The sequence below is a fragment of the Notolepis coatsorum genome (genome assembly GCF_963971535.1).
Source record: "Notolepis coatsorum genome assembly, chromosome: 13".
NCBI lineage: Eukaryota > Metazoa > Chordata > Actinopteri > Aulopiformes > Paralepididae > Notolepis > Notolepis coatsorum.
Window position 1 is genome coordinate 14,430,911 of NC_140177.1, and position 27,977 is coordinate 14,458,887.

The 27,977-nt window shown below is 42.3% G+C and overlaps 1 protein-coding gene across 2 annotated transcripts; it reads right to left on the reverse strand.

Annotated features, from left to right (window-relative positions):
* Positions 1–2,195: 2,195 nt before the first annotated feature.
* On the reverse strand, positions 2,196–27,977 carry trnau1apb (tRNA selenocysteine 1 associated protein 1b). Of its 2 annotated transcripts, XM_084327339.1 has the most exons (9): positions 27,843–27,977; positions 26,561–26,658; positions 18,829–18,928; positions 16,152–16,204; positions 11,121–11,249; positions 8,359–8,475; positions 5,754–6,036; positions 5,031–5,073; positions 2,196–4,922 (listed from the first exon to the last, which is right to left on the reverse strand). In XM_084327339.1, exons 1-9 carry the CDS (start codon positions 27,876–27,878, stop codon positions 4,786–4,788), a joined length of 996 nt encoding a protein of 331 aa, XP_084183465.1. In that variant the 5' UTR covers positions 27,879–27,977; the 3' UTR covers positions 2,196–4,785. The 2 variants fall into 2 exon arrangements, with proteins under 2 accessions (XP_084183465.1, XP_084183466.1); XM_084327340.1 differs by lacking the exons at positions 26,561–26,658; positions 27,843–27,977 and adding an exon at positions 25,643–25,772.

Below are 27,977 nucleotides of genomic sequence, written 5' to 3' on the forward strand. Positions count from 1 at the left end.
TATGGTTTATCCCATAAACTACGCATCTATCAAGTCAAGTCAAGAGTCATTGATTGATTGATTGATTGAAAAGTTTATTAACAGATTGCAGAATGGGTACAGTACAGTACAGCTCAATACATACAATTGTTAAGGGGATGCAGACCAGAGAAAGACTTTCGTCTTGTTTACATCAGGGTCCCCCATTTTCAATTCATCATAACATATATGACATACATGACATACAGATAGACAGTACTGCTACATCTATACATTTATGACATATCAGATTTGCAAATACAGTACTGTTTGTGATACAAAAGTGTCCAGAAAAAGAGTGTATATACATTTGGCATAGAAACTGTACATTGGAGGAGGTTGGTTGGGTGGGGTGGGGTTGGGTGGGTTGGGTGAGGGCTGTACATTGGAGGTGGGGGGGGGGGGGGGGGGGTTGGGAAGGGGACACACACACATTTTACACTGTACATTGGAATATTGACAAAGCCTTACTTGGTCATTTACTGTACAACTAGGTTAGGACATTTGTAGGGGCCAGTTTCGAATTGCAGTCTCACGTAGGTGTTTTTTGAGAGTGTTTTTGAAGGTGGGTAGTGATTCACATTCCTTTACAGCTTTAGGTAGGGCGTTCCACATTGATGTGGCATAATTGCGAAACGTGTTTAGTCCCTTGTTTGAGCCGAATCTGGGTTTTACATGATTTGTGGAGCTCCCTCTGGTGTTGTGATCGTGGTATTCACTGACCTTTGGGAAGTATTTTGACATGTACATGGGTACCTTGGTCGCGTAGTGTATCTTGTAGACCAGGCCCATTGCAAGTTGCTGTACTCTGTCGTCTACTCTAAGCCATCCTAGGTTGTCAAAGTGGGCAGGGGTGAGGTGGGTTCTAGGAGTCAGGTCAAGTAGTAGTCTGACTAGCTTGTTTTGAGATGTTTGTAATTTGTTTTTTAGTGCCTTTGAGGTGCTTTGGTACCATGAGGTGCAAGCATAGTCGTAGTACCCTTGAATGAGTGCTCCTGCTAGAGTCTTCAGGGTATTCTTGTTTACCAGAGAGGAGATCCGGTACAAGAATCGCGTTCGTTGGTTGACTTTTTTTATTACATTGGATGCCATTTTGTCACAGGAAAGATTAGCCTCTAGGATGGAACCCAGGTAGGTAATTTCATCTTTCCTTGTGATAATATTGTCACCCACTGTAACCGAGAAGCCGTCGGTCTTGCTGAGTTTGTTATTTGAACCGAAGAGAATGGACTCTGTTTTGCCCATGTGTAATGATAGTTTGTTGTCGGCGAGCCATATGCAGATTTTGCCTAGTTCCGAGCTGAGGGCTTTTTCAACCTGTAACTTTAAATTTTAATTGTCACGGCATACAGGTATACAATGAAATGCGGGTGGTCTTGCGCGCAACGATGTGCAATACAGTGGTACAACATATAATAGAATCAAAAAATGAAGAAACAACATTGTGCAGTAAACAGGTAACAGGTAACATGGAGTGACATCTCGGTATCTGTACATAGTTACATACAGGTTTCTCCCATAGATAAACTACATTTCTTACTATGGTTTCTGCAGCAACAGAGAAATGCATGTGTAGCCGCCGGTCTCGTATTGCTCTGCGTTGTGTTTCAGATTCGACCCCTGTTAAGGGATTTCCCCGAGTGGGAGTTGAACCCGTCGCGGGCGGCATCACAGACCACTATACCAAGAGGTGAATTCACCCCTAAGTAATGGGTCTGGGTGGCTCTGGGGAGTGAGTTTACTTGCAGTACCGCTAACACCCACAGTCACTTCACAACACTTGAAGTCCATCGTGACTGTGGATATACTCGCGGTACCGCCGTTACACACGCACATCCAAGATAAAGTGCGACAGATGCTGTGGCCTTGGTCAGGTGCTATGAATGTTGTGCCCTAAATACATTCACATTGGGAGCCATTTACAGTGTGGACATTCCTTAATAATAATAAACTTTTCAATCCTTCTCTTCTTTACTATGGTTTCTCCCATAAACTATTTATGCTTTCACCCATAATTAAATGACATATGAATGAATGAAAACTTTATTTAACAGATTGCAGATTGCCTACATGTTTGTCTCAATACCGTTGGACAATAGCAGTGATTTCATTACATATTGGTATATGAAGGATTTCACAGTCAGAATCAAAGAAAGAATCATGTCTTTTCACCCAAATCGGTTTTTATTGATAAAATGTCTCCAGACAGAAGTACAGAAGATCAGACCTCAGATAAAACACTGGACCCATTATCTGATAGAAAAACACAACAGCCACAGTACGGTTCACTTTTAATAGAAACTATAGTCATATTCAAAACTATTAAGATAGAACTTGATAGTTTGACATGGTTTGATAGGATGACTGACTTAATAGCTAAAGGACAGTTCCTATTAATTCCATCCTGAACGGAACACAGACCATGTTATATTCAACTCTGTCAAACAGAAAGTCACAGCAACACACGGCTTACAATAATGTCCTGGAAGTTCTTCAAATGTATATAAAAATAATTATTTTCCAGCCTCAAAAACTGATAAATTACTTTTTTTTTTATTACACGTTTGTGGTTAGAATTAAATTTCTTGAATCTCGGAAAAAGAAAAAAATTCCCAAACCATAAACACTTGGAAAAGGTGTGAAAGACAAAAGATGTGGTTTATTTACTGAAATATTCCTTCAATTAAAAAACAACTCAATAAGACAGATACTCTGCCATCCTGTATATATACAAACACATTCAGGAACACTTAAGGTATACAGCTAGAATGTATTAAAACATCCTTTATGAGACCTAGAAGCTCTTATTTATAACGAGCCTTTAAACTGTCTCTTTATGAGCCAACAGAAGCTCTCATTTATAACAAGCTTTTCACATGTCTCTTTATGAAGCAAATTCTGGCCTGACCCAATCATGGCTGTTATCATACGTGAATTAAAACTACAATTTAGGTCTAGCTACTAACCAGTCTGTTACTAGGTCTAGCTACTAACCAGTCTGTTACTAGGTCTAGCTACTAACCAGTCTGTTACCAGGTCTAGCTACTAACCAGTCTGTTACCAGGTCTAGCTACTAACCAGTCTGTTACCAGGTCTAGCTACTAACCAGTCTGTTACTAGGTCTAGCTACTAACCAGGCTGTTACTAGGTCTAGCTACTAACCAGTCTGTTACTAGGTCTAGCTACCAACCAGTCTTGTTACCAGGTCTAGCTACTAACCAGTCTGTTACCAGGTCTAGCTACTAACCAGTCTGTTACTAGGTCTAGCTACTAACCAGGCTGTTACTAGGTCTAGCTACTAACCAGTCTGTTACTAGGTCTAGCTACCAACCAGTCTTGTTACCAGGTCTAGCTACTAACCAGTCCGTTACTAGGTCTAGCTACTAACCAGTCTGTTACTAGATCTAGCTACTAACCAGTCTGTTACCAGGTCTAGCTACTAACCAGTCTGTTACTAGGTCTAGCTACTAACTAGCCTGATAAGGTCTAGGCAAATAAAGTCTTTGTTCCGACAGAATCGTTGAGTCGTTTCATTAGAAAAGACATGTCATTCTAAGCCTGCATTTATACTCCAGAGGGAAGTGTTAGTCTGAGGAAAAGGAACGTGTGGTTTCTTAACACTTTAATCGCCGTTGACGCTGAAACACGTCTTTCCCCGCCATGCTCATTCTGCCGAAGACGCTGGATAGCGTCTTTGATATCAATATTTCAAAAATCTGTGATCGAAATCATATTTCTCCCCCGGAGACATGAGATGTACTGTTGAGTCCCTCTCAACTCTACAACGGTTCAAGAGCGCCATCTGGTGGCCGATCGGCGGATCGCCCAGGGGAGAAACAGGAAGTGGAAGCTGGTGCTCATTTCAATTCGGTCCGATCACTCGCTAATAGTCCCAGGACTCGAGCTGATCACAACGGATAGTGATCCGTTACCAATAACTCGATAAACATGGGTCAACATCAGATCATACGTAGTAACTCCTAGAACCACGTCCAGTTGACATTTTTTATCTCACACAGATTCCTACCAAACTGTATTTGATCAATATAATGCATTTAGGGCTATAAATCAAGTTCTGGAGAAAGCTGCAGAAAACGATAAAAACATACTTATACTTTAGACCGTATTTTAGTATGAATATGTGAATGAAAAAGTATAACGTTGCTACACCCTGAACAATAGATATAGGACGTTGAATGGGCCATAATAATGTCAATTGAGCAATACAATTTAAAAAGTTATAGCCCTGCAAAGGGGAACTTCTCCATGTTAAATAGGGCTGGCGAGGGATGGTAAATTATGAATTTAACCCCGGCGATCAAAGTGTTAATGTGCAACGGTAATGAGTAAATAACTCCCGGCATGGTTCCTGCTGACTCCTACTGTACCGCTCCTGTCCTTCTGGTGCTCAGCATCATTGTACCAAGGAGTGGACAGACATGAGATTGATCGGTTCACAAAACATGTCCTGCTTCACACACAAGAAACATTCGTTTTCAAATTAGGGTCATTCTCAAACCTCCAACTTCAATTATTTTTCCAGACCTGCCGAGGAACTGTGGATAGATACAGATTCAGGAGAAGAAAAAGATGAGAGAAGGGTCAGGATGGATGGCTGGGGGGGCGGGGGGTAGAGGAGGTGATGGAGATCAGGAGAGGAGGGATCAGGGATAGAGGAGGTGATGGAGGATCAGGGATAGAGGAGGTGATGGAGGATCAGGGATAGAGGAGGTGATGGAGGGATAAGGAGCAGGCAGGGATAGAGGATCAGGAGCAGGCAGGGATAGAGGAGGTGAGGGAGTCCAGCGGCTGCCAGTGACAGTTCATCATGGCATCGTAGAGTTCTTCACTGCGCTGCATAAAGTCTCTGTTACACTGGTCCACATCGACAGTAGGAAGGGGCTCTGGAGAGAAACACAGACAGTCATATTAACACTCTGTACCGTCAAGGAACAATGGCTTCCGCTGCTCATTCAACTCTATGGATTTTAAAACTGTTCTACGGTTCTTACCTTCTCCACCGTCCTCATCTACACCAGCCGTCTCTTCGTGTCCCTGTTGGAGAAGATGGGGCAGACATTCGTTTAGTAACACACAAAACACTGCAAAATGGATGACAAATATTTGTGAGCGGACTAGGGCTGACCCCTATTAGTTGAATAGTCGACTAATCGATCGAAAGGAGCCGTAGTTGACTGCCAACCTCTTAGTCGAAAAAAATGAACTAACAACATATATCGTCGCTGGCACTCAAAGTGTTAAAGACCTTAGGCGCAGAGAACAAGAACAAGCCCCGTTTGGGAATACGAGGCATCTGGACTCCCGAGTCGCCAGTGCATTGAGAAGTGTGTTGCATGTTCCTGTTCAATGTGAGGACTAATATATGGCAAAAGATTCTGCAGGGAACATTGGTCTGTTCATTTAACCGCAATCACGAAGATGTGATCAGACGATTGTCCTTCTGTTCTAGTGCGACACTGAAATGCCTAGAGAGCTTTTTCACTGCCAGTGGACTCATCTGTCTGGGTCTTTACACCGTGGTGGAAACGCAGACAACAATATAGTGCCATGAAACGTAATCCCTGGACTAAACGTTCAGGGTCATTTCGGTTGAAAAGGGACAATATTTTGGATGAGTTTGAACTTGATTTGGGGGGAAAGTGACCATGCAACAGTGAATGATTGAATGAATTCAAGTAAAGCAAGTGGTGTTTCTCTTTGCCTGAACGTCTCACCTCTGCGGTGCCCATCATGTCTGTGGTCATGGGCGGCATGCCCATGGGTGGTGGGGGCATCATGTGGCCTGGTGGGGGGTACCCGTAGGGAGCATAGTTATAACCGCTGTTATAACCATTGTTGTAGCCACCATTGTAGCCAGCGTACTGGTCATAACCCCCCCATTGGGGGTAGTAACCCTGGCCCCCTCCGCTCCCGCCACCATAGAAACCAGGCTGCTGCTGGCTGTAGTTGCCTTGGTAACCCTGGCCCTGCCCCCCATGGTAGTTGTTCATCTTCTGGCTGGAAAAAACAAAAGGTTATGGTTAACTTATCTCAGGAGGGTCTTAACAGAGATATCTAGGCCCTAAAGACGGATACCTACACCTTAAAGACAGATACCTATACCCTAAAGACAGATACCTACACCCTAAAGACAGATACCTACACCTTAAAGACAGATACCTAGGCCCTAAAGACGGATACCTACACCTTAAAGACAGATACCTACACCCTAAAGACAGATACCTACACCTTAAAGACAGATACCTAGGCCCTAAAGACGGATACCTACACCTTAAAGACAGATACCTAGGCCCTAAAGACGGATACCTACACCTTAAAGACAGATACCTACACCCTAAAGACAGATACCTAGGCCCTAAAGACAGATACCTACACCTTAAAGACAGATACCTAGGCCCTAAAGACCGATACCTACACCTTAAAGACAGATACCTAGGCCCTAAAGACAGATACCTACACCTAAAGACAGATACCTACACCTTAAAGACAGATACCTACACCTTAAAGACAGATACCTAGGCCCTAAAGACAGATACCTACACCTTAAAGACAGATACCTACACCTTAAAGACAGATACCTACACCTTAAAGACAGATACCTACACCTTAAAGACAGATACCTAGGCCCTAAAGACAGATACCTACACCTTAAAGACAGATACCTAGGCCCTAAAGACAGATACCTACACCTAAAGACAGATACCTACACCTTAAAGACAGATACCTACACCTTAAAGACAGATACCTAGGCCCTAAAGACAGATACCTACACCTTAAAGACAGATACCTACACCTTAAAGACAGATACCTACACCTTAAAGACCGATACCTAGGCCCTAAAGACAGATACCTACACCCTAGGGCTGGGCGATACGGCCTCTAAATGATATCGCAATATATATTTTTTGGCTATATCACGATATACATTTCCTCTAAAGCACTTAAAAATGCTTGATTTAACCCTTTGATGCATAGTCACGCCAATATGATTATAATAGTCCCTGCAACATACGTTTGCATTAAACCATGAAGATGCTTTCAAAAATAATTAAATGAAAAGTTTCTAAAAATTAAATAATTTACTAAGACTGACGCAACGCAAAAAATAGTAAGACCATTTATATAAAAATTCTTGGGTGCCTAAGACTTTTGCACAGTAGTGTTTTCTATCCACTTTAGCCAAAAACACACTTTATATATACAGAGAAAATAATAATCACACACAGTGACTTAATGAAATTAAATGTTTATCATCAACTATCCAGTTAGTATTTATAGTGTAACGTTTTGGCTACTTTAAATCATTGAACGTAGAGAGAGAGCGAGAGAGCCAGCCCCCCCCCCCCCCATATGTATATATTAGGGCTGAGACTTTATCACGTTAATTTCGATTAATAAAAAAATAAAATTTGGAAAGTTGACCTTGCTGCTTTTCGATCGTCACCACACTCAACCTATTGCGTGCTTCGGGTCTCGAGTTAGAAGACAAAACATCCGGAAAGTGTCATTTGACAGTCACCACTAGGGGTGGAACGGTTCACAAAATCAACGGTTCGGTTCGTATCACGGTTTTAGGTTTGGTATACTTTTTTTTTTGGATTTTGATTTGATTTTTATAAACTTTGGACCTGTATGACTATAAGACTTCAGGCTATGGAACCATTATGTTTTCCAGCTCCTACCTCTCAGCTGGAACTTAAAAACAGGCATCCGGCAACAAGTAAACAGAAATGTGAGTACACACAACTTTTACTTCAGTGTGTTCAAACCTCTGTTACTCTATATCATTAGCACTCAGTGGTTTTTCTTTATTGTGTAAGAAACTTCGGAATGTTACCTTTCAAAAGAGGAAGGTCCTTTGCGCGCTATATATATATATATATATCATTCCTAAAATTGCTGCACTTTGTTAAAAATTGCATTGATCCGACTGTTATGTGTAGTAGCTAATAAACAAGATTTTGCTGCTTAAACGTATTCATTGATTCAATCGTATACCAAAATCCATTTGAATTGAAACATTCTGCTTTTCGCATCAACGTTTAAAATTTAATTCATTTCGATTCATTAACTAAAAACTCTCGAATTAATTCGATTAAATGTTTTAATCGAGTCTCACCACTAATATATATAGTCACACTACTAGTTTTTTGTAGCACTATTTAAAAAACTGTCGCAATATGGAGCCTCGCTATGGAATCTGGATTGGGTACGTGGATCGGTCATGTCAAGCCAATATCAGATACAAGAATTAAAAACATGACTAGTTTGGCATTTCCATAACAGACATCTCCACAACGTCTGTCTCCAGGCTCCTACCTCTTGGCCACGGCGATGCTGAGTCTGAGCGGCTTGCCTCCCAGCACCGTGCCCTGGCACTCCTCTATAGACTTCTTCTGCTCGCCCTCCTCCCCGAACTTCACGAAGCCGTAGCCTCTGCAGAGAACACAGCGTCAGCCCCCGCCCTGCACCACAACTCCACATGCTCAAAACAGCCAGGTATACAATGACAGAAACGTAATATAGAAATGGGTATTATTATTATTATTATTATTGGTAGAACTGAAACGTGGTTGTTACTTTTAATACGAGGTAGCATCACTTGAATTGTGAGTTGCTCTTGCTTAGCCTATATGGGGAAAACAATAGTTTTAGATGGCAAGAAAACATTGTGTATCGCTCAGCAAAAAAATGGATGAAGAGGCCGCCACTGGTGGAAGCCCACAGTGTGGAGAATAGAAAAACACATTACTGATGCAAGTCACTACTGGAGACAGAATATTACAAGTCACTACTGGAGACACAGAATATTACAAGTCACTACTGGAGACACAGAATATTACAAGTCACTACAGAATAATAGAAGACACATGTCATATGTCCACAATCTGAAAGTCATTTCAGTTTGTCCAATAAAACTCTGGTTTTTGAGATGTTAGGGAGGTAGATATGAGCATTTTCTTAAGAGATGCAGGAGGAAGTCAACGGATTTTTTTCAAATAATCTGTATGAAGGCACGACAATTTAACCTTGCACGGCAGCTGGCTTTGTGAGATCACATGAATCCCATTTTGTCAAGCTTCAAGTTACGTGTGGATCAGGCCACAGTGGATTGGACCAATCAGCATCCTTTGAGGAACTACTGGGTTCCATGTAACGGACCATCTGATGGAGGTCAGGTTAGCTACAAGTAATTATTTTAAGAGAAATTGTTGAATTTATCTTGTACCTCATCGACCACCAATAGCACAGCTAATAAATGCTAATCATGTCTACTTCTAATATCTCATAACAGTGCCTGTGCGGTGGACTGAAATGGCTTCCAACAGACAGCTACCAAATAGTCTGGAGTATCCCTTTACAACATGCAATAACAGCAGCCATACTGACCGGAACACACATTGGAATATAATGAGAGAATGTACTTGAGGTGGTGAAAACAGCGGTAGGGATGTCACGGTATGAGATTCTGACGGTACGATTATTGTGAGGAAATATCAAGTTTCACATATAATCTTATATTAACAGAGAGAGAGATCACGTCTTAATGGTTTTAGAATAGTTCAGCTAATGAAGTGAAATATATTTCTTTATATTTATAGTGTAATGTTTGGCTACTTAAAATGTTAAATAAAAAATGTAATGTAGAGAGAGAGGGAGAGAGATTCCTAGGATCAGGTCCTCCCATTTCTCACTGTTTGAGCTGGAGCAAACTATCATCGCAACTCAAATGAAAAATGTATGTCACCCAGAGGACTGCTCCACTGTGAGCTGCTCCAGGGTCAGTTTAACCGTTTTAACTGGTCCAGAGGACTGCTCCACTGTGAGCTGCTCCAGGGTCAGTTTAACCGTTTTAACTGGTCCAGAGGACTGCTCCACTGTGAGCTGCTCCAGGGTCAGTTTAACCGTTTTAACTGGTCCAGAGGACTGCTCCACTATGAGCTGCTACAGGGTAGTAGAAAAGTAACTCAAGACAACAATATCGAATCAAATCTATGCATGTATGGAATCGAGAATGAGGACCTCAGTGTCATCTGCATTTAGCTGTAATACACCGTTAGCCATCCAGTCCTTAATATCAGACAATTGTGCAAAAAGACAGTTTGTCTCATAAGGCTTAAAAGAGACGTACAGCTGAATATCATCAGGGTGATATGAGGTAACTTTGGATTTGCTAATAATGACCTAAGGGAAGCATATACAAAGCAAATAATACAATACCCAAGACAGAACACGGTCTATAAGGATCTAAGGTTAGGGTGCATCTATAAAGCTGTCCTAAGGTTAGGGTTAGTCTATAAGGGTGTCCTAAGGTTAGGGTTAGTCTATAAAGCTGTCCTAAGGTTATGGTTAGTCTATAAAGCTGTTCAAAGGTTAGGGTTAGTCTATAAAGCTGTCCTAAGGTTAGGGTTAGTCTATAAAGCTGTCCTAAGGTTAGGGTTAGTCTATAAGGCTTTCCTAAAGTTAGTCTAGAAAGCTGTTCTAAGGTTGGGGTTACTCTAAGGCTGTCTTAGGCTGTCCTAGGTGGGTTAGGTTAGTCTATAAGGCGGTCCTAGGTGGGTTAGGTTGTTAGTCTATAAGGCTGTCCTAGGTGGGTTAGGTTAGTCTATAAGGCGGTCCTAGGTGGGTTAGGGTAGGCTTAGTCTATAAGGCGGTCCTAGGCGAGTTAGGTTAGTCTATAAGGCGTCCTAGGTGGGTTAGGTTAGGCTTAGTCTATAAGGCGGTCCTAGGCGAGTTAGGTTAGTCTATAAGGCGTCCTAGGTGGGTTAGGTTAGGCTTAGTCTATAAGGCGGTCCTAGGTGAGTTAGGCTAGTCTATAAGGCGGTCCTAGGTGAGTCAGGTTAGGGTTAGTCTATAAGGCGTTCCTAGGTGAGTCAGGTTAGGGTTAGTCTATAAGGCGGTCATAGGTGGGTTAGGTTAGTCTATAAGGCTTCCCTAGGTGGGTTAGGTTAGTCTATAAGGCGGTCCTATGTGAGTTAGGTTAGTCTATAAGGCTGTCCTAGGTGGGTTAGGTTAGTCTATAAGGTCCTAGTTGGGGTGGGTTAGTCTATAAGGTCCTAGGTGGGAGGTACCAGTCCTACCTGGAGTTGCCGTACTGGTCGGTCACCACTTTGGCTCCCTTGCAGGAGGGGAACTTCTTAAACACCTGGTGCAACTGGTAGTCATCCACTTCAGGAGCCAAGTCACCAACAAACACACTGTACTCAGGCCTGGAGGGAGGGAGAGGGAGAGGCATAGAGAGAAGTTGTATTCCTACTCAATAGGAGGCAGCAGGAACACAAGACTATTGTTTTAACTAATAGGTGACTCAACTAGGGATGTGCAGGACGTCCGGTTAGCCAGTTGTTTTGAAATTCACTTAATTAAATTTAAAATAAACGAATGACGAGTAAATTACAGTAATCATTAGGGTTGGGTAGCGAACTCTGTACTTTTAAGGGTACCGATCGAATTCACGTTAGATCAATCGGTGCCACATTTCGGTACACAAGAGACCCGCCCAGTTAGAAAATAATTCCAATGACACGCAATTGTCATTTCATAATAGACAGACCAGTGCAGGCATTCAATGACGCGCAATTGTCATTTCATAATAGATACAGACCAGCCCTCCAATTTTAGAAGCTATGACATCTAGCTCTTCAGCCCTGCATTCACAGCCCTATGACAACTCCTCTCGCAAGTCACACTGTTTCTATGTGCAGTTAAAACGCTGCGAGCAACGGGTCCAATGCGTCAAACATGCTTTGCATCCTTTATGGCCATTTTGTGTTTGTGTGTGTGTGTGTGTGTGTGTGTGTGTGTGTGTGTGTGTGTGTGTGTGTGTGTGTGTGTGTGTGTGTGCGTGCGTGCGCATGCGTGCGCGTGCGTAAGTCCTATCTCTGGTCTTTGGGAAGACCAGATGAGGTCAAAAGAGTTTCATAGTATTTGATAGTATTTACTGAGGATGGCCAGATAATGTTGATATTTAAACTTAAATAATAATGCATAATAAATGTATACATGATCATGCAACATAAAACTAATTGTTGTAGGAACGGTTTGGGAGAGGGGTTTTAGATAGGGATGCCCCGATCGATCGGCCACCGATCGTTATCGGCCGATAATCAGTATATATGCGATCGGTGATCATGCTTTATTTTCGCCGATCGTCAAAACCGATCACACCGGGAGCTGCACACAGTGCTGCGCGTCTGCTCTCGAGTCCAGCCCCTCCCGCACGCATGAAAACACGGGTCTAGTCTAGTCTATTGGGACGGGACCTACATGAGCTAATGTTAGCTACCGTTACAAAATGACCCAGTCAACTATTCACTTTTAGTTTAATACATGATGAGGCATTGTCTAACCGAACGGTATCTAACCGGCTAGCTACTGATAGCTCATGATATCAACAAATGCTCCAGCAATAGTCTAGTAGAGACGTGTATGATAGCTCTGTTAGCGCAAGTTAGTTCACTGTTCAAAACGAAATGTCCCATTGAACTAACATACTAAATATTAACGTTATATATCCGGCTAGCAGTAGCTACACATAGCTCCTGATATCAATGTCTTATAACACTGATTCGACGCGTATTCGAGCTGAGGGCATGTTGAATGTGATATGACCACAGTAACGTTATACCAATAGGGTCCAGCTGCAGCGCAGGAGAATCCTGGCCGTAGCTTGAGGCTACTCGAGTATAGGGTCCAGCTGCAGCTCCGGAGAATCCTGGCCGTAGCTGGAGGCTACTCGAGTACACACAGACAGTGGAGCTTGTTGCGTGGTGGCGATGTCTCGCAAATAATACAAGTACATGTCTAATTATATAATATATATATTTTATAAAAAAAATATATATATATATATAATAATTTAAAAAAAATTTAATCAAAAACAATCGGTATCGGATCGGTATCGGCCGATATGGCTCACAACGATCGGTGACAAAAAACGTGATCGGGGCATCCCTAGTTTTAGATTGCGTGGTGTGATAACAATGTTGAAATTGAGTTTTAGACTTTAGAGTTTAGACTTTAGTTTAACCTCTTCCACCCGTGGTGAAAATCCACCTAAAATATATACCTAGGGAAATGGAATATTGCTCCACTTCTACAAGGTCCATTTGCATATTCTTGGTATCTAGGGACATCTATGGACCTCACAGAATGTATTCAGTGTCAGAAATATTGTGTCCATTACTAGGCTTGCTTAAATTGTGATGAAACAAAGAGAATATGAATTATGATTTTTCTTTGCATCTTTGACAGTGAATAACACCATGCTAATAATGACCAAACATTAAAGACTGCCACTGATCTCGTTCAGTACCTTCTTGAGTTCATGTGTACAAAAAAATCTAAGGAAATTAATAAAGGGAAGATGATTAAACAGAAGGTTCTGTAGATACAGTACTGAATTCTCCCATCCGGACCAATGCAATTTGAAATATTATAGATTATAAAATAGGAGGCTTATAAATTACCTTATTATAGCCAATTCGCACATTTATATATATATATATACATTAAGGATGTCCGATATTATCGGCCTACCGATATTATCGGCAGATATTGGCATAAAATGTGATATCGGAAAATATCGGTATCTGTTTAAAAAACAATAATAATAGTAATAATATTTTTTACATTTATTTAACCTTTATTTACCCAGGCAAGCAAGTAAGAACAAATTCTGATTTAATTCATTGTCAAAAGTATGCATAATGTTGTGTTAATTCCACGACAAGAGATATGTAATGTTAATTACCTGAAATTATTCAGTTTTTTGGGGGGGGAAACCCTGCATATATCGGTATCGGAAATTAAGAGTTGGACAATATCGGTAAAAAAGCCAATATCGAACATCCCTAATATACATATATTATCTTTCAAATGCCTGAGTTCAATTTGGATTTAGTATCACCAGGCGTGCATGAGAACAGATAATGAAATCTACTGTAATGTACAGTAGCTTTTTTATTTTTTATCAGGGTGGCACTATTTTGAAACTATTTTCAAATCTAATTGTTGCTGAATGCTAACAATAGGGAAGAGAAACTAACTGCGTTTTCAAATTTGTCAAAAACGTTACCTTTTGTGGCTTATTATCCCGAATAATAACAGTTAGTTAGTTGAAATACAGAACTCTGAACCCCTATAGAATCTTCCAGGAAGTGTAGTTCTCAGGGATTAAAGCAAAAAAAATCTCCTGACTGAACTTTTTTTCAGGCCAAGTCATATTCTTATTTTAACCTCCACTGTATTTTTTTTTTTAATAGCGTTATCGTTTTAAGGGAGCCTACTTGTAGACCCTACTGTTGTGGTGGTTGTGCCAGGCTGGGAGGCTGTGTGCTAGAGAGCGTGAATGCAAGTCTTGTGGCTAGCTTCTGATTGATGGCGAGCTAGCACCCTTTTCCCATTACTTTGAACCATGAACTAAAAGGCTTGTTATCATACAAACAAGGGACTAAACACGTTTCGCAATTATGCCACAACAATGTGGAACGCCCTACCCACAGCCGTAAAAAAATTTGAATCCTCAGCGTTTCCCACAGGATTTAGTGAGACTGTGGTGGTGGGTGAACCTCTGCCCCTCTAGGGGGGTCGGTGGGCATGCACCCCCAGGAACATTTTAAATTTTTTTTAAGTTTTAAAGTTAAATGCATCAATCTGGTGCACTTTGAGAGCAAAATTAAGAGGCTAGATCTATGATGAACTTTGTGCTCAAAACACAAAATCGACTAGACACTAGAGCATACATTTGAGCCATCAAAGAAATTAAGCAAAAGTGGTTACCTGTGTTGAACTAGTTTATTTTTTTGAAAATAAAAAAAATAGACTGGATTACTATTACGACTACTACCAATACTACTGATACATCCCTATTGGCAAACTTCATATAAAAAAAATATACTTTTTTAATAATTAATCAAAATATTATATAAATATAATGCCTGAGTTCTGAAAAATTCCAACGCTGATCGACAGCTGGTTAAAAATTTCCAAAATGGTCACCCTCGCGACTAGACTTGTCCAAATCGAAAAGTTAAATCCATCTAATGACACTTTTAACCTATTGCTAAACTAACGTATTGATGATAATATACATTCTACATGCTGTTGTGACATGTTAGTGATGTTAATACTTGAATACGTTTGAAATTAAAATCGCATATTTTATACAACAGTCAAAAATATTGATTTATGACCAGATGTCATTGGAACAGGTTAACAACTGAAACTAAAACGTTTGTTATTATGAAAGTACCGGGAAAAAGCCAACATTATCAAAGCCAACATTATGCATTAGCCAGCATTGTTGTGTGATGATGAGCAGCAGTGTTAACTCATGACCACTGTGTGTAGTCCATGTTGTAGGACGTCGTCTGGTAACGTTAGATATATTTGTATCGTCGTGTTGAGAGAGAGAGAGAGAGAGAGAGATATAATTAGAAAGTGAAGCAGCAGATTGTGGCAGACAGACCACTTGGAACCACGTTACGTAAAAGAGAGGAAGAAACACGGCTGGTTAATGACAGCGACTTGATAGCCGGCTATCAAGATAACCGTTATGCACATCCCTAGACTCAACACACAACATCTCAACAGGAGCGTGCATCAGTAGAGACGTGCATCAGTAGAGACGTGAGTCAGTAGACGTGCATCAGTAGACATGCATCAGTAGAGACATGCATCAGTACAGACGTGCATCAGTAGAGACATGCATCAGTAGAGACATGCATCAGTACATCAGTAGAGACGTGCATCAGTACATCAGTAGAGACGTGCATCAGTAGACATGCATCAGTAGAGACATGCATCAGTACAGACGTGCATCAGTAAATCAGTAGAGACGTGAGTCAGTAGAGACGTGCATCAGTACATCAGTAGAGACGTACATCAGTAGAGACGTGCATCAGTACAGACGTGCATCAGTACATCAGTAGAGACGTGCATCAGTACATCAGTAGAGACGTGAGTCAGTAGAGACGTGCATCAGTACATCAGTAGAGACGTGCATCAGTACATCAGTAGAGACGTGAGTCAGTAGAGACGTGCATCAGTAGAGACGTGAGTCAGTAGAGACATGCATCAGTAGAGACGTGAGTCAGTAGAAAACGTCTTACCCTGCCTCCGGCCGTTTCCCGTAAGTGGCATAGTTTAGCTTAAACTTGCGGGGCTGTGCGGGGCGAGAAAGCAGAACACACACTGAGCCAACAGGGAGCCACAGAGGGCTGTAGTATAGCACTGATATTGCTGGGAGATAAAAGAGAGTAGTTATTATGGTTGTGGTTATTGGTTTTTACATACCTCCACCACCCAGAGCAGCCTTTAGCCCCCATTCCTCTGTTAGTTCCTACCAGAGACTCTATTCACCAGCTTCAGACAACAGTACATTCATATACAAGCAGCCTAAAGACGGGCAGATGGACGGGAGCACAGTAACCCGGCAGGCTTCCGAGGGGGATCTTCCAGTACAGTAGCAGGCAGCCAAGAGTCACCGGGCCGGACACCCGCGGGATCAGACCCCCTTTTTCAAGTGGACTTGTTTGGTTCCTATCTCGTTTCACGTCAGTGAAGCCTCCCAACAGGACTTAGCGCCCACTGCAATGTCAATTCATAGGGATTTAGTGAAAAGAATATATAGATTTTCCTTTCAATGGGGGTGTCTTGGTTCAGACCGGGAGGTAACCTGAGATTTTGTTTATTTTGTTTAATCCCGCTGGGCGATGCACAAAAGCAGCCCACGAGCGGTGAATTATAGACGTCTCTGGATCTCGAGTGTCACTTGTGTTTTCAGGCGTCTCGAAATGTGAGGTTAGAATGTTGAGAACTGAATGTTCTAAAGATGACGCCACAATAACTACCATGAACGAGACTTGGGGTTGATTCCAATGCCCCTCTTGGGCTCTACCACTGGGACCTACTCCTCTGTTCAGCGTGTGGCTTCGTAGTGTCGGGTGTCCCGGTTCTATTGTGGGTTAGTGATAATCTAGCCCTCCCCGACTGACCCTCCCAACGGAGTGTGTCCACTGCTGCTGGCCACTGGAAGCAATCTAGTTCTAGAGTTCTAAAAAAGGTAGGATTCTGGGAAAACGCTCCATGTAACGGACACCAGGGTAGATATCAAACTGACCAGGCCTCTGTGCACCAGGGTAGATATCAAACTGACCGTCCAGGCCTCTGTGCACCAGGGCCGATATCAAACTGACTTTTGAGTGTCTGCTACTGTAGGGTTTCTATCGCTGCGGTCCAATGAAAACCTTGTAGCTCCGGAATGTCAACATTACAGGAAATAACAAACACGCAACCGTGCCGACTTAAATGATACCATGGGTTCTGATCGTACAGGTCAACAGCTCAGTGGGACCTAGCATCCTTCAATCAACTTTATTATACCACCGTGTTTCAGGGGCTGGGTTAAGTTTTCGATATATATCAAAATCCTTTTCGATACCTTACTTTGCTGAGTAAGGCATCATTTTTTATAAAAAAAGGTATATTTTGTATTTTTTTCATTTAAACTAAATAAGCCAGAACTTATCAAATGCTTTGGCGTGAGGTTGCGCTGATCCACGCTACATTACAGCCAGTTACTACTGAGCCCAGGAAGGATAACACAACGGCACAGCGCATGCAGGCCAGAGGCCAGACAGGAAGAGCTCCAAGCTCAACATAAATGACACTCCATCTCCTAGCGGCTGCTTTCAGTCAACACGGTTCCACCAATGAGTCTCAATAACTCTCATAGAAAAAATAATAACAACCGCGTTGCTAAAGTCAACTTTGATCCATGCAAACACTTTTTTTTTAATAGTTCCGTTGTAGTTTATACTTGGCTTTTAAATAAATAGGTGCCACCCCGTCTCATCGGTTGTCAATAATTAATCAAGTCAACTTCCTCTTGTAGATTGGACTGATTGGTTTCACAGCTTGTCTTTTGCGCAAATATTGGTGGAGCTAGACAATTGTTTATGAATATTTCCTACACATTAGCCTATAATCATTCCTGGCATTCATATTCAAAATGGGGAATATGTAACTGACCACGCGATGTGAACCACCAGTTCATTGGCGGTTGCAATGACACTTGTTAACTACCATGAATGAGACTTGGGGTTGATCCCAACGCCCCTCCTTGGCTCTACCACTGGGACCTACTCCTCCGCTCAGCGCGTGGCTTCGTAGTGTCGGGTGTCCCGGTTCTATTGTGGGTCTAGGGGTAGTGATCATCTAGCCCTCCGACTGGCCCTCCAAACCGAGTGTTTTCAGATGCCGACTGCAAACGGCATTCAAATCCAACTCTTGTCGATACATTTTACTGGTATCTGGCACTTGGACCCTGCTTACAGCGTTCAAGAAATAAATATGCAAGACCTTTAAGACTTTTTGGAGGCCCATGCTGTTGTCCTGAAGCTTCTCTCTCTTGTCGTTTAGAATGGGTTTCCTGGGTCGTTAAACTCAATGAGCACATTAAGGACTACAGTAAAAACATGTCCATCAGTACAACTGGAGTTACGGGGTTTTCATGTGACGGCAGCGTTCACGTACATTTATCAAACCAAGGAGGAGGGGCCAGGACTATTGATGCTCCGCTATCCACCGCCACGTCAATACAGTAAACAATGTATACCGGTGAATCAAAGAGGCATAACACTGAAAAAATGGAAGGTGGGGGTTTAACTGGCATATATATATATTTGCAGACAAACAATAATTTCAAAGCTATTATTATTATTATTATTATTGTTGAAAATGGTAAATAATAGTCAGGCAGTGGTAAAGGTTGTGTGGAGGACTGACCGGCGTTGACCCGGGGACGAGCTTCCCGTTCAGTCTGTGGACACAGCGGTCGACGCTCGCCTCGTCAGCCAGCTCCACAAAGCAGTAGCCTGCTGAGCCCCTAGAGACACAGGAGAGAGAGGTTACACACTTATTACACTACTACAGAGAGAGACACACAGGAGAGAGAGGTTACACACATATTACACTACTACAGAGAGAGACACACAGGAGAGAGAGGTTACACACATATTACACTACTACAGAGAGACACAGGAGAGAGAGGTTACACACATATTACACTACTACAGAGACACACAGGAGAGAGGTTACACACATATTACACTACTACAGAGACACACAGGAGAGAGGTTACACACATATTACACTACTACAGAGAGAGACACAGGAGAGAGAGGTTACACACATATTACACTACTACAGAGACACACAGGAGAGAGGTTACACACTTATTACACTACTACAGAGAGAGAGGTTACACACATATTACACTACTACAGAGAGACACACAGGAGAGAGGTTACACACTTATTACACTACTACAGAGAGAGGTTACACACATATTACACTACTACAGAGAGACACACAGGAGAGAGGTTACACACTTATTGCACTACTACAGAGAGAGACACAGGAGAGAGAGGTTACACACATATTACACTACTACAGAGAGACACAGGAGAGAGAGGTTACACACATATTACACTACTACAGAGACACACAGGAGAGAGGTTACACACATATTACACTACTACAGAGACACACAGGAGAGAGGTTACACACATATTACACTACTACAGAGAGAGACACAGGAGAGAGAGGTTACACACATATTACACTACTACAGAGACACACAGGAGAGAGGTTACACACTTATTACACTACTACAGAGAGAGAGGTTACACACATATTACACTACTACAGAGAGACACACAGGAGAGAGGTTACACACTTATTACACTACTACAGAGAGAGGTTACACACATATTACACTACTACAGAGAGACACACAGGAGAGAGGTTACACACTTATTGCACTACTACAGAGAGAGACACAGGAGAGAGAGGTTACACACTTATTACACTACTACAGAGAGAGACACACAGGAGAGAGAGGTTACACACATATTACACTACTACAGAGAGAGACACAGGAGAGGTTACACACATATTACACTACTACAGAGAGAGACACACAGGAGAGAGGTTACACACTTATTACACTACTACAGAGAGAGACACAGGAGAGCGGTTACACACATATTACACTACTACAGAGAGAGAGGTTACACACATATTACACTACTACAGAGAGAGACACACAGGAGAGAGAGGTTACACACATATTACACTACTACAGAGAGAGGTTACACACATATTACACTACTACAGAGAGAGAGGTTACACACATATTACACTACTACAGAGAGAGACACACAGGAGAGAGGTTACACACATATTACACTACTACAGAGAGAGAGGTTACACACATATTACACTACTACAGAGAGAGAGGTTACACACATATTACACTACTACAGAGAGAGAGACAGGAGAGAGGTTACACACATATTACACTACTACAGAGAGAGAGGTTACACACATATTACACTACTACAGAGAGAGACACACAGGAGAGAGAGGTTACACACATATTACACTACTACAGAGAGAGAGGTTACACACATATTACACTACTACAGAGAGAGAGGTTACACACATATTACACTACTACAGAGAGAGAGAGACAGGAGAGAGGTTACACACATATTACTACTACTACATTGAGGTCTGATATTGAGGTCTTGTAATTGTGTATTTATGTATTTAACTGCATGTAGTATGTATGTAATGTAAGTGATGTTATATGTTCTATGTTGGAACAATGCTGTAACATGCTGCACTGAAATCAAATTCCACCAGCCTGGCTGGGTGGTCATTAAAGATAATTGAATTGTACAGAGAGACACACACACAGGAGAGGTTACACACATATTACACAGAGAAAGACACACACAGGAGAGGTTACACACATATTACACTACTACAGAGAGAGACACAGGAGAGAGGTTACACACATATTACACTACTACAGAGAGACACAGGAGAGAGAGGTTACACATATTACACTACTACAGAGAGAGACACAGGAGAGAGGTTACACACATATTACACTACTACAGAGAGAGACACACAGGAGAGAGGTTACACACATATTACACTACTACAGAGAGACACAGGAGAGAGGTTACACACATAGTACACTACTACAGAGAGAGACACACAGGAGAGAGGTTACACACATATCGCTGCTGTCGGGAGTCGGACAAAACCTCATAACTCCAAAAACCCAACTTTTCAGCAGATGAAAAAAACTAACACAGATTTGAGGGTGAATAGAGTTAGGAGGTTTAGACAGATGATCGGTTTAATGCTTTCCCATTGTTTAAACTTTGTAAAACCCACACACACATATGGAGGATGATCTACGGAGTTGATTTATATAATAAAAAAAAATTCAAAAAATGGAGTTATGAGGTTTTGTCCCGACAGCAGCGATATTACACTACTACAGAGAGAGGTTACACACATATTACATTACACACAGCTCCACAGAACAGCAGCCTGCTGAACCCCTAAAGAGGTTACACAGATATTACACTACTACTAGGGGTGGGGGGGGGGGAATCGATACGTAGTAGTATCGCGATACTTTGCGTGGCGATACTGTATCGATACAGGGACGCCAAGTATCGATATTTAATTATTCATAAAAAAAAAAATGTGTATAAGGAAGTTGCATTGTTCATTTCAATTAGAGTGTCACTTGTGTTTTCAGGCGTCTCGAAATGTGAGGTTAGAATGTTGAGAACTGAATGTTCTAAAGATGACGCCACAATAACTACCATGAACGAGACTTGGGGTTGATTCCAATGCCCCTCTTGGGCTCTACCACTGGGACCTACTCCTCTGTTCAGCGTGTGGCTTCGTAGTGTCGGGTGTCTCGGTTCTATTGTGGGTTAGTGATCATCTAGCCCTCCCCGACTGACCCTCCCAACAGAGTGTGTCCACTGCTGCTGGCCACTGGAAGCAATCTAGTTCTAGAGTTCTAAAAAAGGTAGGATTCTGGGAAAACGCTCCATGTAACGGACACCCGAAAGGGTCGAAACGCAATGAGTGGTGTTGGAGGTGGTGTGACCGTCCAGGCCTCTGTGCACCAGGGCAGATATCAAACTGACCGTCCAGGCCTCTGTGCACCAGGGCAGATATCAAACTGACCGTCCAGGCCTCTGTGCACCAGGGCAGATATCAAACTGACCAGGCCTCTGTGCACCAGGGTAGATATCAAACTGACCGTCCAGGCCTCTGTGCACCAGGGCAGATATCAAACTGACCGTCCAGGCCTCTGTGCACCAGGGCAGATATCAAACTGACCAGGCCTCTGTGCACCAGGGTAGATATCAAACTGACCGTCCAGGCCTCTGTGCACCAGGGCAGATATCAAACTGACCGTCCAGGCCTCTGTGCACCAGGGCAGATATCAAACTGACCAGGCCTCTGTGCACCAGGGCAGATATCAAACTGACCGTCCAGGCCTCTGTGCACCAGGGCAGATATCAAACTGACCAGGCCTCTGTGCACCAGGGCAGATATCAAACTGACCGTCCAGGCCAGTCAGGAAGTTGCATTGTTCATTTAAATTAGAGATGTTCCGATTCCATTTTTTCCTTCCCGATCCGATTCCGATACCTAAGCTTTGGGTATCGGCCGATACCGATACCAGTGCATACATTTAAAAAATAATATATATTATAAAACTTTATTTTTTATTTTACAGCTACCGTTTTATATATACTGTTTTTTTTTAGTAATAACTATAAAGTAATGGTATTTATTCAACACAGGTGATTGTATAGATTAGTATTAATGTATGCTCAATGAGTTCACCCACGGAAAGGTTGTTGTGACATTGATTCCGCACGGAGGTTACACGTTGTTGCACTTCCTATCCAGTCGGCTCCGTTTAGGTTAGCTACTGTAGTAGCAGAGGCTCTGTTGTGATTTTTAATGCACAATAAATATTCAACATTCTCTTTTGAGACTCCGCCTCAGACTCTTATCATTTGGCACTAAAAGCTAAACATTGTCACCGCCGGTATCATGGCTGTCCGCATTATGTCATTAATTGCGTGCATGTGTGGGAGAGGTTGATCAGTTAGCCACGTTAGCATGAGCTAGCAGTTAACGCGAGCTAGGTTAGATGGAAACAAGACAATATAACGTTACTGGTGAAAGTGATTTACCTTGGAATACTCCCTTTGCCAACTTGCTGTACTTTGCTTGCAGGTCTGCAGCCATTATTGCTGGATTATGAATAGCCCCAACTAGCTTTTCGGTTAGCTCTTCAGCTAATGCTAATAACACCAGCAAGCGAATACATCAGAGCTCCCCGTCACACTGCTGTAGGGACGATGGCATTTAAGAAAGTATCTGCTGTTAAAATGACAAACAGCATTGACACTTTAATTCACGTCGATTAAAAACACGTTTGTTTTATAATGCTCACTCTCAGTTTGAAGATACCGCACGTGTTGTTTATAAATTACGTCATATGGTATCGGAGCGCAGAATTATAGGGTACTCGCCGATACCAGCATCGGAGGCATTTCCGATACTGGTATCGGTACTCTAATTTCAATACCTGTAATAGTACAGTAGTCCACACACACACACATGTGCATTCAGTTAAGTTGGAATATGACTGTAAGACAAACAGTTCAGTTTGTCAGGTACATGCAACACAGATTACAGTGTTTACATCTGTCTGCTTGAGAAAATACCATGTTCTGCAATAAAAATGATTGAAGTGAGATGAACAGACTGAACTTTATTTTATTAGATAAAACATGTTGACAGTTTTACTTTGCAGTTGAAAAAAGGTAATAAATTAAATTTGATCAAAAAGAAAAAAAATCGCAATACAATACTAAATACCATATTTAGTATCGCGATACTATCGTATCGTGAGGCAAGTATCGCGATAGTATCGTATCGTGAGGTCTGGTGATTCCCACCCCTAACTACTACCACTAACCTTCTTACTGTCTTTTTACCATAATGTACCCACACTGATGTACAGTGACTAACGTTAAAAACGCGAAATAACAGCTTGATTTGCCTGTTCGAATCCAGCTCACAGCTCCGGGGTTGTCACCAGCTTGGCTGGCCGTCTGCACTGATACATTTGGCTGTATCAGAGGGTGGGAGAAGCTGGCGGGGTGGGTCCGGGTCGTTGTAAACAGCAACTCCTACAGTTCGGTCGGGGCGCCTGCTAAGCGCGGATTGGACGTGAGGGGGATAGTGTGGTCCTCCCACACGCTACGCCCTCTCAATGAGAATCCGCGCTGCCAGGTGAAAAGAAGCGGTGATTGGCTGGACGTGTGTCGGAGGAAGCACGTGGTAGCCTCCACTCTCCCAGATGATCTGACTGTGGGGGGTAAGTGCGCAGCGACCAGGAAGGGACTGGGAATTGGCATACGACTAACATTGGGATGGGAGAAATCGGAGGAAAATGGAGGGGGAAAAAGACAAAAAAAAAAAAAAAAAAAAAAAAAAAACGCGAAATAACATATAACGTTACAATGTACAGTTTCTAGTTACAGTAGTGACGTGTGAATCGAGATAGTCCTAACAGTGTTTATTATTAAGAGTCAGATAGTCCTAACAGTGTTTATTAGTAAGAGTCAGATAGTCCTAACAGCTAACAGTGTTTATTATTAAGAGTCAGATAGTCCTAACAGTGTTTATTAGTAAGAGTCAGATAGTCCTAACAGTGATTATTATTAAGAGTCAGATAGTCCTAACAGTGTTTATTATTAAGAGTCCTAACAGTGTTTATTATTAATTAACGTCATAAACGAACTACCAGATTTATTTTGCACCAGGGAACTTGAAGGTTCCTGCCGCGCTCGCAGCAAAAGGGGGCGGGCTAGCGGCGTGGCCAATCAGAGAAAAGCTGAACACAAGTTGGTTGCCTTTAATATTCACGCGGCCCGCGTGGGAGCTCTGTGTGTGTGTCTCTGAAAGACCAGAGACGGAGAAGTCAGAGGAATAACGACCTGTTGAATGCAACTACGGTTCAATAGATTAAATTAGTTTAAGATATTGAACTGTAGTTACATTCAACAGGTCGTTATTCAATAGATTAAATTAGTTTAAGAAAAAAAAAAGAAAAAATGTAAGAGAATCTCAAATACATTATTTTATTTAAATGTAGGCTATAGTTATTTTTTTACAGTTTTTGTATTTTTCTGACATGGGGGCTCAACAATAAATGACAATCAGAAATGTCAAGTTGCATGTTGTTATTCTAACCCGCTTAGTTCTGCTGCATTTCCAATTTATTTAAATTATAAATTGAGCAGGAATCGATAAGGGAATCGATAAAGAATCATATCGATAATGGAATCGTATCGATAAAATCTTATCAATTCCCATCCCTACTCCCACCCCTAAGCCACTACAGAGACCCAGAGCAGGACAGACAGGACGAGGCAGCAGCGCAGGGGGTAGAGCAGTCGTCTGAAACTACACCAGTTTTACTCCAGCTCCTCTACTTCATGTCGAAGTGACCTTGAACAAGACACTTAACTGCTCCCGATGAGCCGGTTGGCACCTTGCATGGCTGCCTTTGTCATCCGTGTGTGTGTGTGTGCGTGTGTGTGTTTGTGTGTGTGTGTGTGTGTGTGGCAACAAGTTGTGAAGTGAGGCCAGAAGACAGACGACCAACGCCCAGTTAGCTGCTGCTACTCACCATTCCATTCATAAATCCCTCCGGTATTCTGCATTCTGTTCCAGCCACCCCTCCTGCCAGCGTTCAGCCAACGTTACAAGAAAAAGCTAATTTGCTGCAGTGTAGCAGCTGAGCTTAACGCCAACTAGTCTTGAACCAGGTGGCTTGTTGTCGCTCCATGACCAGAATGACATCTCTGCAGTTGGTCACGATAATTCAGCCCAATGTGAGCAGTTCTTTGTTCTAGACTAGGGATGCAGATGCACCAATACCGCTACCGGACATCGGCCCGATACCAGGCTAAAACAGAATATCGGTATCTGCGAATTTCCCCCGGTACCAAAATCTGATACCAAGACACGTCTAACGTGCCAGAAATCAAAGCAAAGTAAATGGTAAATGGACTGCATTCATATAGCGCTTCACATTCACCCATACCACAGCGGCGGAGGCAACCATTGCAAACCTGCTCATCAGGAGTCAAGTGTCTCGCTCAAGGACACTTCGACTTGCTGTTGGGAGGAGCCAGAATCTAACCGGGACCATTCCCATTACCAGATGACTGCTCTACCTCCTGAGCCACTGTTGCCCCACAAAGTGACTTGATTTGCTGCATTTGTGACACGTTAAGTCTCTCTAATGGAGAAAAGTATCATATAAATATGGTGCTCAAAGTCGTACCGTTCATTAAAGCAAATGGATCGAATTGGTACTAAGTATCGGCCGATACCCACAGCCCAGGTATCGGGACTGAGACATGTTGAATGGTGCATCCCTATTCTAGACCAGCAGGGTATTGGTGCCACTCTGGAACCAGTTATTCCTGGCAGAGGGGGACAGTTCATCGTCTGTTAAAACACTTAAGAACTGATTCGAGATTAAGCACCGGCTGTGAAACTGGCCCTATGATTGCCTTGGTGGCAAGAGTCCAAACCCTACCCTGTTATCCTATGTGTGATGATCTTCACTCCATAAGCCGTCTCTCCCATGGTGCTGAACGCCTGCTTGATGAAATTCTCATCCATGTATGGGTCCAACTGAAAACACACAAATACATTTAACAGGTTAACTTTACAAAGCATGACTTTTAACAAAAGCAATCAAGCCACACAACTTGATGCAACAACAAGACATATTTATCATGACAGATATTGAATCCACACACACAACTCTCACATTAGTCGAGATTAATATGTCTCAAATATAGCACTGTGTGCTACAATAATGAGTTGAAAACGAGCTGATTGAGACCATGATTACTAGCACAAAACGTGGCACCAACCTTAATTCTATTGCTGGCATTAAAATGAGGGCTAATCTCATGTGTTAACTGTGCTAACAGTAACATCAGCTGTGTGACCATTGTCCTACTAACGGCACACCAGCTACTAATCCATGAACATAAAAACACCAAATGTCTAGCTAATCGAAACTGGCCCCTGTAAATGTACAGTAAATGTCCTAACCCAATAATACACGAGACCCTCTTCTTCGGACCAAGTAAGGTTGTCAATATTCCAATGTACAGTTACCCCCACCCCGCCTACCCAACCTCCTCCAATGTACAGTTTCTACGTCAAATGTATATACTCTCTTTTCTGGACTATTTTTGTATCACAAACAGTACTGTATTTGTCAATCTTGTATGTCATAAATGTATATATGTAGCAGTACTGTCTTATCTGTATGTCATATGTTATGATTAATTGAAAATGGGGGACCCTGATGTAAACAAGACGAAAGTCTTTCTCTGGTCTGCATCCCCTTAACAATTGTGTGTATTGAGCTGTACTGTACTGTACCCATTCTGCAATCTGTTAATTGTTTTCAATCAATCAACGTTACCAGATACATGTGGTTAGCTAGGGAACGCTGGGACACCTGTTGGTAACATGTAGCGTTAACCACCTAACTAACCCAACAACACACCGAGATTAGCGTATTGTAACATTAGCAGCAAGCTAGCTGACGTTACATACGACATGGCGAGAAAGTTCCCAAGTTTACGTTATAGGCAAGATAATGTAAAAGGTTATCCGCAACCAAATACAGTCAAAAGACTGTATATACACAACAGCTAGCTAAAAGTCAACAAACGACTCCGTGGCGTGTGTTTAGCTAGCTGCTGGTGTTGAAACGAGCTAACGTGTTCCTCGCGTCCGTTAGTTTAGAGCGCCAGCATCGACCAGCGAACCCGACTAGACAGAAAGTATGAACATACATCACCCATCCACAGACTGGTCTGTCTGTTAAACATCTTGGCTGCTTCAATTAGTTGGTTTAAAACCTAAAACAGTCGGAGGTTGTTGTTGTAGTAAACGCTGGCGTGTGCGGCCTGGTCGCGCGCCCCCTTCTT

Coding starts and splice junctions, on each gene's coding strand:
- trnau1apb (XM_084327339.1), bottom strand. CDS start 27,878: ATGTTTAACAGACAGACCAGTCTGTGGATGGGTGAT. Junction 11,250..16,151: donor GGGAAACGGCCGGAGGCAGG/GTAAGACGTTTT, acceptor CCCTCCCTCCAG/GCCTGAGTACAGTGTGTTTG. Junction 8,476..11,120: donor GACCAGTACGGCAACTCCAG/GTAGGACTGGTA, acceptor TGTTCTCTGCAG/AGGCTACGGCTTCGTGAAGT.